This window comes from Nanorana parkeri, unplaced genomic scaffold (genome assembly GCF_000935625.1).
Source record: "Nanorana parkeri isolate BGI_ZX_2015 unplaced genomic scaffold, ASM93562v1 scaffold35, whole genome shotgun sequence".
Lineage (NCBI taxonomy): Eukaryota > Metazoa > Chordata > Amphibia > Anura > Dicroglossidae > Nanorana > Nanorana parkeri.
The window spans coordinates 173,426-188,854 of NW_017306303.1; the positions used below are offsets into that span (position 1 = coordinate 173,426).

The 15,429-nt window shown below is 40.6% G+C and overlaps 1 protein-coding gene across 1 annotated transcript in view; it reads right to left on the reverse strand.

The window, feature by feature from the left end:
• Window positions 1-8,662: 8,662 nt before the first annotated feature.
• ARHGEF25 (Rho guanine nucleotide exchange factor 25) overlaps window positions 8,663-15,429 on the reverse strand; it is a 180,800-nt gene continuing 174,033 nt past the window's right edge. Inside the window, exons 13-16 of the mRNA XM_018569766.1 lie at window positions 14,989-15,169; window positions 11,923-12,137; window positions 10,844-10,993; window positions 8,663-9,311 (exon numbers count right to left, since the gene is read on the reverse strand). Coding sequence (XP_018425268.1) covers window positions 9,207-9,311; window positions 10,844-10,993; window positions 11,923-12,137; window positions 14,989-15,169 — 651 coding nt within the window. The 3' untranslated portion in view covers window positions 8,663-9,206. The remainder of the gene's footprint in view (window positions 9,312-10,843; window positions 10,994-11,922; window positions 12,138-14,988; window positions 15,170-15,429) is intronic.

A 15,429-nucleotide genomic window follows, 5' to 3' on the forward strand; every position in this document is an offset into this window, starting at 1 on the left:
GTGACTGACAGCTGGCTCTGCCTATCTAAAGGCAGAGCCATCTGTACCCGCCCCCTCCCCCCTCCGTTCCTCCAGTCAGCGCTGGCGGATCGGAGCGGGGAGGGGGGAATCCAGCCCCTCCCCTGTCACGGCAGATAGCTGTAACAGAATTGTGAGGTGAGCAAACGCCGGTATGTGTTCGCTCACCTCCCGATCTACTGAGCCGACCTGTGACAGTCTCATTGTCACAGGTCGGCTAGAACTATGAGGTGAGTGGAAAGCACTCACCTCATAGTTCTCCTTTAAGAGGGGAATGTTTTGCAGGGACAAGTCTGTAATTGTGTCACTTTATAGATCACTGGTTCGGCCTCATCTGGAGTATGCGGTCCAGTTTTGGGCACCAGTGAACAGAAAGGATGTTCTTGAACTGGAAAGAGTCCAGAGGAGGGCAACTAAACTCATAAAGGGGATGGAGGACCCCGAGCTATGAGAACAGGCTACTAATTTTAAACATGTTCTTATTGGAAGTAAGGAGATTAAGGGGGGACATGATTTCCATGTATAAAATGTTTACCGGGGATAGTAACATTAGCAGCAAAAATTTTACAATGAACTTCATGACAAGGACGAGAGGCCACCACCTAAAATGGAGAAATCATTTCAGCACAAGGGGCAAAGGGGTTTCTTCTCAGTTAGATCAGTCAGGGTCTGGAACTCGCTGCCACATGCTGTGATTTCGGCTGAGAGTGTGGAATCATTCAAGAGGCGATTGGACGATTTCCTCAGGGACCGTAATATACATGGAAACAAGTACTCTTAAGATTGAGAACACACAGGGACCTATACATACTACACACCAATAGGACCATACACATATAGGTTGGACTTGATGGACATATGTCTTTATTTAACCTCAAATACTAGGTAACTATACATTGGCTGAGCCGAAATGGAGAAGGTCACTCGCTGCCGTTTGCCCCTATTCTCATAGGAGCCGAACGGCAGTGAGTGAGCCGGCTGTGACATCACGGCCGGCTCCGCCCAGTTGTTGTTTAATGACAGATCAGCATCCCCAGGTCATTTGGGGACACTGATCTGTCATTACAACTGGGCGGAGGGAGAAGTGAGATCACGGCTGGCTCTGCCCAGCTGTCATTTGCGTGGAGATCGGTCAGCTTTAGCCAACCTTTCTCCATGCTTCGCCTGTCACTATAGGACCAGTATTGGGCTATAGGGCTATTTTGAAGACAAGAAAACCAGCAACTATTGTAATCCAGCAGGGAAACCAGATGCAAAACTGAATGTCAGAGTGAAAATTAGTAATATATAGAAGATAGCTTGTATTCTCACAGTGATCAACTTAAAATAATTTAGAATCCGATTATAGTTTCCTTTACTTAAAAAACTAAATTTGTGTATGGAAAAGATTGTTACCAGCCATCTCTCAATCAGATTCCAACTTTCTGTTAGAAGAAAAAAAAAGGTATTTGATTTACTGTACTCCAACTTTGAAAATAGATATGGTACGCATCAGGAAAAAAGGTGCAAGAGACAATAAATTGAAAGTCCACCTTTGATATACCAAAAGCTTTATTAGTAAACAAAACATCTCATATTTTACCCCTCAATCCTTGCTGTGCTCCCCACACACAGCTTCCATTTTATATTGTACAACATAGTGCTGAGATCAGACAGTATTCCACAAAACATGCATATACAAGAGTATTATACAATGACCTGTCTCCAGAAGGATAGAACAGAGACAAGTAGTAGAAGGAAACAACAAAGTCTGCATTGGCTCTCTATAGTGTGCTACTCTGTGGATGTCCCAGTAGAAACCGTTTTTCCTTCTAAACCCGTGTGTATTAAATAGATGAACAACCTGTGGCACCCAAATATTTTGAAAATAACAAAGAGGTGGCTGTGCCTTGGCAGCACAAATAATTTAGTTGTATATCAAAATGTACATAGGTGTACTGTACATAGTTCACAAGGCATGTTGTGCAATAAATTCATGTTCATGGACAATTTCACTAATGGCCAACAGGTGGAGCAGGAAAAAAGTAACAAGTAAATTACCACTATTTTTCCTTGTGACAGTCAACATGGGCACTGCAGGCAGACGCAGGCCTTAACACCATGGCGGGTAAAGTTATGGAGTGTAATAAGAGGCTTGCCAAAAGATCAAAGCTATGTAGTCTAGAAACCCATACATCCACAACTACCACCATGTTCCTATTCTGATGTTTTAAGACTTTGGACCGAGCTACAGTGGAAGCTACATTGGACCTACACAAGGTTCCCATCATTCCACTACCAACCATTTAAAAGTAACTTTTAAAGAACATGTCACTCCCGAATTGGTGTAAAAACCTAGGCATTATATTGACTTGAAAGACCCTGGTAGACTTAAGTCCCATCATTTCAAACTTGTTAGTTTGAACATGTCACTGTCGAATTGGTGTAAAAACCTACGCATTATATTGACTTGAAAGACCCTGGTAGACTTCAGTCCCATCATTTCAAACTTGTTAAACTGAAAAATATGTTTTATTACACAAAGTTTTTTTTTTTAATGTTACTTAAAAGGCAAGAATTTCATTAGGCTGGACGTAAAACCCAGAGACACGCATTGGGAGGAATGATTTTGACTAGTAATTTTATCAGCAACTGAGTGCTAAGCTTGTTCTCACCAGCATAATGAACCTTTGTGAAGCAAATCTGGTGTTTACTTGTTCAAATACTGAAAGCCTGAAATATTTTGACAGGACCAAAATTTATAGCAACAAAACTCCAATAAACTAGGCAATCCTTATAAATTGAGGATTGTTGGCAACCCTTATTTTTTCCATTACATTAACTATCTGTGACTAAAGTTGTCCTTTAACTCAATGATGGCCCATTGGTGGGCTGCTAATCGTTGCTGCGCCAAGGATAGTTAAAATTGCATGAATGGTCCATCATTACACAGTTAATAACAAAAGATTTAAAAAAAAGTGACATGTGACTTTTGGCTGATTTTGTGAACTACAGATCATGGAATACTCTACCAACCACTGCTATCACTGCAACCTTTCATTCCAGCACAACTGTACAGCCACAGGCCATGGACGTCTGCAAAGAACAGAGACAAAGGAGTTCTGTATGCAAATGACCCACATAGGGGTTGTACACTCACCAATACAAACCATTTTGTATTGGTGCCCTGCCATCCACAGCTTTCAGTGGGGAACATTAAACACCCATCAAATATCCATAACAAATTTAATAAATACACTGTCCTTGCTTTCCTCACATAGAAATACGAAAACAAATTCTGAGAAAAGCATTCTGAGATATCACTTATTAAACAGCTGACATGAGGCACTTAACCAACCCCATGCAATACAAATGTCATTACCATGTCATGCAAAGTTCTAAAGATAGACCCAGTATTGCGACAGCAGAAAAACAGCCTGGTAAAGTGTGGATGGCAAAACTATTTGCAGTAATAAAAAGTATTGTCTCACTGAGCAAATTTTATATGTGGTTTTTACTCCTATTTTGCAAACACGTATTTATGTGTAGATACCTAATGTCTACACGTACACATACTGGAGATAATCATTTTGTATCTTAGTTACCTTATAAATAGATGCTTTGTGAGAATATCTAGTAGCTAATGACTTGTTTTAGTTCTCTTCGCACAAAAGGGCTCAAAAGAATGTCAGCATTTTTAAATCGACCAATACATCTCTAACTTCATATTTTGCATGCAGCTTATGGCCATAGGCAATACATAGCTCTTCATTCAGACCCTAAGGTGCTTCTGTCATGATAAAACTCTTGGTAGTTTTGTGGGGCTAAATACTAGGAACAGAGCATTCACATCACAATGCAGCCTGAAGGCCAGGGAGTGAAGGCTACTATGGGAGGACTAAATCTAGAACAGACTAATCTGCCCACAGGTAAACGTCACAGTGACGTAGTCTATTTAACCAGCCAGTTGACCAAAAAGTGATATTTTAACTGTAGGAGAGGATGAGACATCCTGTGGTTTCCTATTATTATATTATTTTATATTTCCTGGGGACTACCAGATGCATTTTCTCACTCCTCCTATTTATTCTCTTTAAAATAGTATATTGAAAATCAAAAAGGGAAGCTTTAAATAGGGCTTTTTTGACTGTGGCCAATATAAACGTATTATTTCATAAAGAAATGCCAGAGCAACCTAAAAGCTGCCTTTAAGACTCATACATATCAGTCTGAATACTAAACAGTCACAGTGGAAGACACTGTATAACTCACGTGACCACGTTCAGATCCCCGAAGTGCCTACATCAGTCAAATCACTGTGGAGGCCAAATAAATTGCAGAGTAGGCCACTCACATTCAAGGATTTGTGTGTTGGAAGGCCTAGTCTGCCCACATAGGGGCAGATGTACTTTTTTGGTTAGCTTATAGTGGTTAAATGATATCTTTTAAAGAAAGCATGAGAGCCCAGACTGGCCGTCCGTCCCCTTCGACAAAGGTCATCTGACCAAATAGACAAGTGCCAGCACTGGATGGAGCCTGGAGCGACATTTACTTCAGGAAACATACTAATTTCAGCTATTCTTTTACTATTCATTTATCTGCCCCAGGAAGACTGGCTTTATATTAACAATTTAGTATAGGTGTACATTATTGTAAAATGAACAGAGTTTAAAATGAATGAAAATGTGCTACTTACTGGTGAGTGCACCGTAGAGTTATCTCACATCTGGCTTTGCCTGACCTGCTCTAACTTCAGCGAGCCCCATATGGCAGCCAGTGAGATAAGCACTGTCTGTGCAGCCAACAACATCTGACTCTCCCTTTAATCTACAAGCATGAAGGGAAGAACCAAACTGGAACTGTGGTTCTCCCAACAAGCTTCCTATCCCAAATCTGAAACTAGCATAATCAGAGACTAAGTTTGGTGAAAATGCATGACAAAGTTATCTGTAGACTCAGAGATATTAGCAGCTCAAGCTATATCCATATCTTGACTTCTTCAGTACTTTAATGTGATGAGTGGCCTCACTATCATATAGGGAGGGCAAGCTATCCGATAGGAAGGATCAAGAGTGGGGCCAAGTGTGACCTTTTCAGTAAAAGTCACGATTTAGCTGTCAGATGATGAAATCAATGACAAATATCTCTGGCTGAACTGATTGTTTTGACATGTCATGTTCACCAGTGTCCTATGTATACACAATTGTCCTCATATGCTCATTTGGGATTGCCCATGTTTCTGATTAGTTTACCTTGAGCACAACTCCATATATCATCCCCACCCAAAGTTTTAGAAAATGACATCCAGTCTTAGAACACCCTACCCTTTTGGAAAGTAAGTCCTAATATATAGGATAAAAAGATTTTCTGTGGATTTTACAAAGATCAGTGCAACTTTGCCTCGGAGTCTACTCATACAATATAGTGCTATTGTTGTCCACAATCAAAATGCATATTTCATGCTATTTGGTATAACGCTGTTAAAAGTATGGCTTATGGGGTTAGACTGAATATACTGTATATCTGAAATAATATTTCCAACATAATAGGCCTCAAGATATTGCACTTATTAAATACCCCTTACTATGGCTTTTATAGTAAACATGGAAATGTCAGTATCAAAGTTGAAGTAATTTCGGCACTAAATGAGTAACTTACATAACTTCAGTAAAGCAATTTAATTACAAGGTTCCCTTGTTATAGGTGCATACTGTACATCACAAATATATGTGCCACCGCATTAGAGGAAAGGTCTGGACCAACGCACCTCAATACTAGTCATATAGCGCTAAAAAGAAAATAGGATTCACCTAGTCCTAAACAGGGCTGGAAGGGGGCTTTTAAATATAGCATACAGACCTTTACACAGAATGTCATAAAACCAGATACATTTTATTTATAAAATAGAGTTAAAAACCTTGTACCGTACATAAAAATAGCATACTGGTCATCAGTACATGTGAATACAATTTCAAATACACATGTGGACTTTTATTTTTCCAGTAGGATGATAATCTTGGTTCGCTAAACGTTCCTCAACATGTTTCGCCACTCCTCGGCTTCTTCAGGACATGTAACGTGCCAATGTGGATACCATGCATACACCTATGTGATAAGACCACAAAGTCTTATCACATAGGTGTATGGTGTCCACATTGGCATATTACATGTCTTGGAGATAAGCAGGTCCTCACTTTTGGCCTAGGATTGTTCCTTCCAGGGGTTTTGTTTGCCTCTCCCTTGCCCCCCCAGGGTGGTCAGTGTTTTTTCGGTGGGCTCTGCAAGACATTTGTCGAGCTTGTCTAATGACCTTTTCGGTTGCTATAATTCCTCCTGAAGAAGCCAAGGATTGGCAAAATATGTTGAGGAACATGTAGTGAACCAATATTATCATCCTACCGGGACTATGAATGTCCACATATGTATTGGAAATTGTACTGACATGTACTGATGACCAGCATGCTGTTTTTATGCAAATGGTTTTTAACTCTATATTATAAATAAAATGTATCTGGATGTATGACATTCTGTGTAAAGGTCTGTATGCTATACTTTAAAGCCCCCTCCCAGCCCTGTTTAAGACTGGGTGAATCCTATTTTCTTTTTAGCAGTATATGGATAGGTGCCTACTAACCCCATACCATTGTAAACAGCATTACAATAATCTTCCCATTTTTACTCATACCATTTTTGCATTTTATGTCCATCTTTTAGTTATAAAAGTGCTCAGAGACCACCAATATATTTGAATGGATGAACTAACACAATGTCAGACTCACCATGCACAGCACTGCAGATGAGATGTGACACTGCAGGTCTTGGTATTGGAGAAATGGAGAGGTGTAGGGGAGTTAGTGACCTATAAATCTCCCATGCCGGTTAGATTACCAAAATATTAGAATGACTCCTGTCAGTCTGCTATAAATGCACCAGCCACAAGATATTAACGGCAACAAACATGACGGTTTTACTGAATAATCACAAAGAAGATATGGGCCCTGTTGTAAATATAACAAAGAAAACTGATGGTGTTGCCCAGGATTCAAGTGCTAAATGCAACAACTCTGCTGTAACCTCTGCACATCTCTGTCCCTTTTCCCTACTTTGCACACTCATTGCAGTAGCCCTCACCAACTGGGGGATCCAAATTAATATGATATAATTACGAGGGACCTCCATACATCCTTCTGTGTTCATGGAGACTTGGTTACAGAAGGACTAAGCAAAAGTATCATATAGAACAAAATATTGTCCACTGTAGGTGGTTGTTATAACTATGACAGTGCTGATATTTTAGTTGCATGGCCATGGGAGTTGAGTGCCATACCAACAATAACAAAGGAATATGGGAAAATATTAATAATGCAGCACTTCTATCTCTTTTCTTTCTTTGAAAATCCATGAACTAAAATCTATGCAATAATTGTTGGTATGTCTGTGAAGATCAATCAAGTAGCTGCATACTGTAAGCGTGGAATCGGAGCACTTACTGTAAGCTATCCGATAGGAAGGATCAAGAGTGGGGCCAAGTGTGACCTTTTCAGTGAAGCATGACGATGGCCCTTCCATCATCATACTGGCCGAAATTTGTCAAAATAAGAATAATCTGTGCAATTGACCATTGACATCCCCCTGTAGCATTTACATTTGTTTCCAGTGTCTTTGGCAGCAATGACTTGTTTTCATGTATAATATGTATACTGTTTTTCGTTTCTTATCCCTGATATGAAAATTGCATTTATTAATTTGACATTCCTAACAGATGGGAGCCTTGGTCAATAGGAATCCTCACTGTGACATCTTTGGGATAGTAACAAAATAATTTATACTTTATAGAGTATTTCCAACAGTTAGAAATTACTATAAGTACTCACACTGTAACTATTTCAATCCTGGGTAATCAAAATAGAATGGAGAGTTGTGTGAAGGAAAAAAGAAAGGTTGCCAATAGAAACCATCACATAACTGAGGTTACTTTCTAAACTACTTAATATTACATGACAGCTAGAACCGAATAACTGTAAAAAGACAATTTAACAGGTGGTCATTTACTGTCTCATATCAGTGTCAAAGGGCCCTTTAAAACATGGCACCTGCCCAAAGGCAGAGCTACAGTTGTAGTGAACTATGTGACTACTATGGGCCCCAGTAGGATTTGGGACCCAGTGCACAAAGTAATGGCTTCATGTCTCAAAGGTCCTCTCTGACTGTATATTGATATATCCAAGTAGCATTTGTGAAATGTACGGGTGACAAATGCATATGCAGCTAGGGAACCTCTGCCAGAAAGCTTTGAAGGCTGTTTTTACTACTGATTCAGATGACACAGGTCTTTGTGGTAGAATTGTCAATAAAGGATTTATGTCACAAAGCAAATACTTGCCTCTGAAGCCCCTGATGGAAAATGTGATCACTAGACACAAAGAAAAAAAAACATGGTATCGATTTCACTTAAAGCTGAATAGATATATTTTACTACCCTTAAACTAGTATGAACTTTGTGAGTGGCTGATAAGATGGCATTAAAAAAATACAGATTTCCTCAAAGTTGTAGCTTTGGTGAAGGCATCATTGTGCCTCCGACAGAGAAATGGCAAGGTACATACCTAGGTCAATTCACAAAATGACTCCCCAACTTGATCCATTTAATGGGCTATTACTTTCCCAGATTGCTTACACAAAGACTTAAGCATGTGGCAGTCAAAACCTTCCCATTTCAATGAGCTTCATGATTGTCAAGTAAAGAGCTAGAATGTGAAGATGGCTTTCTGCAGAATTTGTGGTTGGGTGAAATGCTTATATGTTTGCCTAAGGTTTGGAAAATACAATTCTTCATTTCATCCTTTATCAAAGCATGACACATGTTTCTTTTTCACTTGTTTCCTTCAGTCACTCTCAAGTCAGTTTTAAAACAAGTCTTTAGTTGTTTGAGCACATAGTGGACATAGAGTGTACACCATAAGGTCTCCCAAGCAGTTCTGGAGCTGAATGTCCTCATATAAACATTGCTCCTCATAGAGCAGGCATCATACTACAGACTTGCAGACTGTGTTGGATGTGGAAAAAAGGCATAAAGGCAAGTTCCCTTCTCTCATAGTTATCCTGTTCCAAGCACAGAAGCCCTCTATCCACGGATGTCAGACAACAGCTGCAACCTGGAAACTCCAGGATGATTTAAATAATTCAACCCCTGTACACTTGTCCAAAGTTCAAAGTTCATCCTCATCCAGCTTGGCCAACCGGGGAATTGGTACACCCATTTCATCAGGGGTAGAGGCGTAGCCAGGGAGTTCTCGACCCAACGTGCTCAGTTTCTAGGGGACAGAAGACAAGGAACAAGGCTTACCTCAGCAACAACATATTCATCAGATCAAGCAAGAACATACATGGACACAACGCAAATACCTATGCTACTATTTCAAATATATTAGCTTACTAACTAGTGAAAAGTGTTACCTGTTTAATATGATGAGTAACTATTACGTGATCAAGGTACTCCTTTAAAGACTTAGGCCTTCTTCACACCGAAAGCGTGTTCGTTACAGAGCGGCAGCTGCTGGAACGCACCGCGATCGCTGAGAAACTTCCCGTTTTGGGGCGGGAGGGGGTGTGGCGGTGCATTGAATTCAATGGCACAGCTTCCACGCCCCCCGACGCAGTGCGATTGCCACGCGTCCGACCGCACTGCGGGCGGGAGGGGGTGCGTGGAAGCGGTAACAGGAGGCCCATTCTGAAAATTTGCTGTATAATATCCACCAGCCACTTAACACAGTAGAGTAGGGACAAAAGCAGGCATTCCAGTTGTTGGAGAAGGATTTGCTAGAATAGAACCAGGATCCTGAGACATGTCCATGGACCAGATGTCCAAGGCAGGTTGCAGGGCAGGACTTCTGAGGGAGAATAAGGCTTTGGAATGGGCTTCCAGCCTTTTATACCCAGGGTCTATAAGCAATGGGATGTCCTCTACAGGGACAGTCAGTCATGTTTAAACAAAAAATGGCTGGGTCCAGTACAAAGACAGACCACTTTTTAAGAACTCCTACCCAACAGAATATTGGTGGGCGAAGCATTTAGGGGCAAAGACTTTATCTAGATTGGGCCAATTACTATACAAAACAGGTTGCAGCAGTGAATGTACTAGAAAAGTCTTAAAAGGCTGGGGGCTTTATCAGAAACTAGGCTGGTAGCCAGGTCCAGGAATGTGCGGACTGCTTCAATAAGGACCAAGATGGTATACTTAAGTTTTAGAGTTACTGTATGTCTGCAGTTTGACACTCCTCCTGTACCAACTCTTCAAACAAGGATAGGGTACAATCCTCAGCTGGCTGCACAAAAGTAGCAAGCAGCCCCTGCGTTCTGAGACTCCGGCACTGTTAGTGTGTCGTAAGCTGGCAAGGCCCTCAGGACCACTGGCTTTGAGCTTATGATCTACCATACTGCAAGCAAGATATTTCCCACAAAGGGTACCCACAAACTGCTGCTGCAGCAGGGAGGGTTCATGTAGTCTTTGACATCATCACTGCAAGGCAGCAAGTAGCCCCATATGAACATCCTGAGAAAGATCATGCGGCGTTGTGCAGTTTTGATAGATGGTGGGAGGCATTGAAAAAGAGTGCCCCAGAAATGGTACGCATGTTTAGTAAAGTAGACCCATACACACCCTGCACAGGCTCAGAATTTTTTTTTTTTTTATTTGCAGACTTAAAGACTTTGGGACAACATTTGCTGGATTGCTGTGAGATTGACTAGTATGGGCTGATAATGTTTGAAGATCTGCAATGTAAACCTCAAGTAACCAATACTGTACACCTGGCATTGTCTTAAAATAACCATAATGTATTCTTACACGACTGGTGGGGTCACTTTGTGATGTTCCGTTGGACACAGTAGAGGTGGAGGACTCGGAATAATGATTTAAATTAAGGTTGATGTGTGCTGGGGTCAGAGTTGATGGGGGAAGGACATCTGAGTGTGAACTCTTTCGAGTAGGGTGAACCTGTAAAATCATAAATATAAGAACAAGGTTAGGAACATGAAGCTACACATTGATGGTATATATCAGAATGCCTGTGTTTTTGTGATAGGGCTACAAGCATCAGTGTTTAATTTAGATCCTGTTATGGGAGTCCCAAAATATGTGGTCTCCATTAGAACATCATATTTCATAAATTGATCATTCAAAAAAGTGGGATTCTGGATCCTCAATGATAGGTTTTGTCTCACGATAATCGCTTATTTCTCAGTTTAAGAGCACACCTTGGCAGAAGAGGCTGTTGAAAAATTGTGCTTTGTTGCAAAGTGAAAGTATGCATCTGAGTGGGGTAATACACTCAATTTTTCAGACATTGTATGAGGCCAGGTCGTGGGGAATAGTACGTCAAGAATTTTAACATTTTCAAAGTTAACATCTATCCTACACACGGTCTGAGCAGGCTCTTGGAAATCAAGGCAGCAGCATTGCTTTGCTGAGAAAAAAAACCAATGTTATTTTGCCTGACATACACACAAAAAAAAGCTTTAAGTTTTAAACATGCTGCTAAAGTGATTCTAGCATGTTTTCAAGTTGTACAAATGTGTAATTCTACGGATTGCTAGAACACTGTGGCATGGTAGAGGGAGCAATTAAGAGCTTACAACAGCTTATATGTACAGGTACTGTTAAATTGGCTTGGAAGAAGAATGGCATTGTTTACTTTGGCAAAGTAAGTTATAATGAAATATATGCTGAATCATGAGAATCAAAGGTTTTTCCGTCGTTGACTAATTAAAAACAATCTTCAACAGTACAATATTTATGTCTGTGAATTAAATATTTTGATAAGAAAACTATTGTGACCTTTAATAACACAATTAGTGACCCAATGAACTTAACCTATCATTAATATTGGCGGAAACCTATCTACAGACATAAATCCCTATGATTACCTTGCTTCGACTCTCCCTAGAGTTGTTGGGTAAATAAAGGGATGGCAGAGAAGTATTGTAGGATTTGAGGTTGGGCACTTTGTTTCTATCCATAGAGGCAGAGGAATGGGGTCTGAGAGCTCCACGGGTAGATTCCATCACGTGGCTGTTGGTAGATCTTCCCAGACTGTTGGACTTGCTTTCCCTTCGTTGGTACTCGATAGGTGATTGAAGTGCTGGGAAAAGACACAACCGCGATCTTATTCACTTTTAACATATTATTGTCTTATTTTCCTTTTCTACCTAAACTGTCACGTTTTTCTTTTCTCCCTGGCATCGTTTTTTCTTTGTGAGACTTGAAGCCAAGGTTTTTCTATTTTCTAGTCATCCTCCTGTCACATATAACATAAATAACTGTAGGTTACCCTGTCATATTCAAGACAGAAAATAGCTGCTAATCTTGAATCCATTTCTACATAGTACAAACACAGATGTTCAACTGAGGCAGTCAAGCAGGATTGAACAGTGCACATATTAAGCCGCTATATAGCACAGTATGATCAGCAGTGTATACAATATTTAGGGTGCATTTGCAGCACTTTTGTACAGCATGGCCAATCTGGATTAGAAAGCATCTGTTAGTCTATGAAGCACAGGATCCCTATGCAGGAGAGGGGTATGCAAACAAAGGGTTACGTTTAGTAAATGGAAGGTAGGGTTACGTTTACTAAATGGAAGGTAATGTTAGGGGTTTAGGGAAGGCTAGTGTCAGGGTTACAGGAAGGGCTATTGTTAGGTTATAGGAAGTGTTAATGTTACAGTGTTACAGGGAGGGTTATTGTAGGGGTTAGTATTATAGGTTGGGTTAATATTAGGGCCACAGGGGTATTAGTATGAGGGTTTGTGTTAGGGTTACACAGAGAGTTAGGGTTACAGTGTTACAATGAGGATTAGTGTAAGGGTTAGTATCATAGGCAGAGTTAATATTAGGGTTATAGGGGGATTAGTATGAAGGTTAGTGTTAGGGTTACAGGGAGGATTAGTGTTACAGGGAGGGTTAGTATAAGAGTTAGTATTAATGACAGGGTAATATTAGGGTTGCTTGGGGAATAGTATGAAGTTTAGTGTTCGGTTTATAGGGAAGATTAGTGTTACATGGCGGATTATTGTTAGGGATACAGGGGGAACAGTGTCAAAGTTGGCGTTAGGGTTGCAATGAACCTAAGGCTCCATTCACACATAGCGGTAGTTTTTTCCGTGTGGTTTTTGCATGGAAAACCTTTGGGAACGAAACAGTACAAACTTTAACATACGCGCGGATTCCGCACGTTTGTGGCTATTACTATAGCAGGAACGTGCGCAATCCGCCCAAAAGATCGTGCTTGTACTATTTTGCGGGACACACGGTTTACTACCACGTGGCTGCCGCAAAAGTCTGAACAATGCATTGTTTTTTATGTTTAGAGCGGTTCCGCGCGTATTTGTACGGCCGAAAACACACGGAAAACCGCTCATGTGTCAATGGAGCCTTAGTGTGAGTGTTATTGCTAACGGTATTGTCAGTATGATAGGAAGGGTTAATATTAGGGTACATAGAAGCTCAGTATAAAGGTTAGTGTTAGGGCTACAGTAAGGATTAGTGTAAGTTATAGGGATACAGAGATCGTTAATATTAGGGTTACAGAGAGACTTAGGGCCGATTCACACCATCTGCGTTGCAGCTGCACTGGCTGTTGTTCCTAGGCAGTTGCATTCGCACCACCACCTTGTAGTAGGAACGCGGTGGTGTGCAGTGAAAAAAAAGTAGTGTGCGCTGAAAAAAATTAAGGTGTGCCATACTTTTTTTCAACGCAGCGGGCTGCGACTCAGTACAACTGCCTCGCACCTCACTGTGACTGTAGAAATAATTAAAATGTCACTAAAGTTCTAACAAAAAAAAGTACACTCTCTGTCAAAATCCACATTGCTGCCATATACCAGGTGACCACACAGTTTACCGAACGGCTTTTCTACCACCAGACCCCGCTCAGTCTTTCTTTAGTGCTGACACCGGGCCATGAATTGAGTCCCCAGTCACAATCCACCTGATCACTAACATAGCAATGAGACTCACAGCACACAGAATTCATGGCTCTTCTCTCCCCAAATAGCCCGATGGCAATTTACTATCCTTCTTAACCAAGAAATAACAGTGATCCCTGGTTTCAAGATCCTTTCTGTACTTCGCACAACATCCCTTGTGGAAAACCTGTTCTCAACACACGGCATTCCACTACAGTGAAGAAACTTTGCAGCTTACACCTGTTATCACCCCATCCTCCACTAAGGTCACCCGATGTCCAGTCCCCACCGGTAATATGTAAGTAGATCCTTCTAGTTTTCTATAGACAGCCATTTCTTTTCATCCCTTTAATAATCACATCTCCACATTTAACTATTAGGTTAGGGCGCTCTTAGTGTTTTGTTTTGTACTTCTACATATTTATATTATCAGTAGATCTTTTATATACATTTTGGCAACTGTTTTGGTTTCAATTTGGTGATCCCCTAAGCTTTGTTTGCAATGTCAATGGCTTAGGTTGGTCTCCTGTGAAAAATCCATTAGAGGATGTAAGAAGCAGCACTGTTGTGTTCAGAGAGGCAGTATTTCCCCACCGCTCACATAGGGATCTTTAAAAACCTGTCAATGGATCAAATGTTTCCTACTGCTTTAAGTAGCTTGTCTTTAAGGATTTAGCTGGGATAGTTTATAAATAATAAAGTAATTTCAGATATGATACTGCCCAAACATCAAACTGCACATGAATCCTAATTTACATATTAGATTTAAGGATGACTGAAAGTAATTTGCATTTTCTGATTAAGTACAACCAGCTTCTCAAGAAGAGATAAGCAAGTGTGTTCTGCGTAACAAAAGTGCCTAAATCAGGATTTGATATTGCTACTTAAATCTTTATTTTTTTAACCCTCATTTTGCTTATAGACTTCAGTATTCTAGATTTATGTGACCACAGTATTGCTACTTCTCAGCGCTAATGAGCCACTAATACCTAATGTAAGTTAATCTATAACATAACAGCTACTCACCATTAAGAAAGTTACGCTGGCTGTCTAATATCTGTCCAATGTCATGGATCCAGGCCAGTCTGATCTCAGCAGTCGAGGCCTGCAGAATGTAACGCACTAGACTGCGATCTGTACCACGGGATGTCAGTGCAAACTTACAGGGATCATTATCCACAGAGTCCTCCATGCCCAGACAGCTGATCTGCAAAATGGAAGGACAGTTCAGATTAAATGGCAACTTCAGTAAGCCTGTTATGGCAACTCACACTGTACATTGCAGGCACAGACTGCAGAGGACCCTTGTGCAAAGAAGACATTTGGAACCCTTTTATATACATATTGTCTCATCTGTTACAGATATGCCATCACTGGCGCCACTCATATCCCTTTATTGATGCTTCCAGTAACTATGGATCTGCAATTAGGTCACAGTCCTTAAATGGAATGTATATTAATATATAT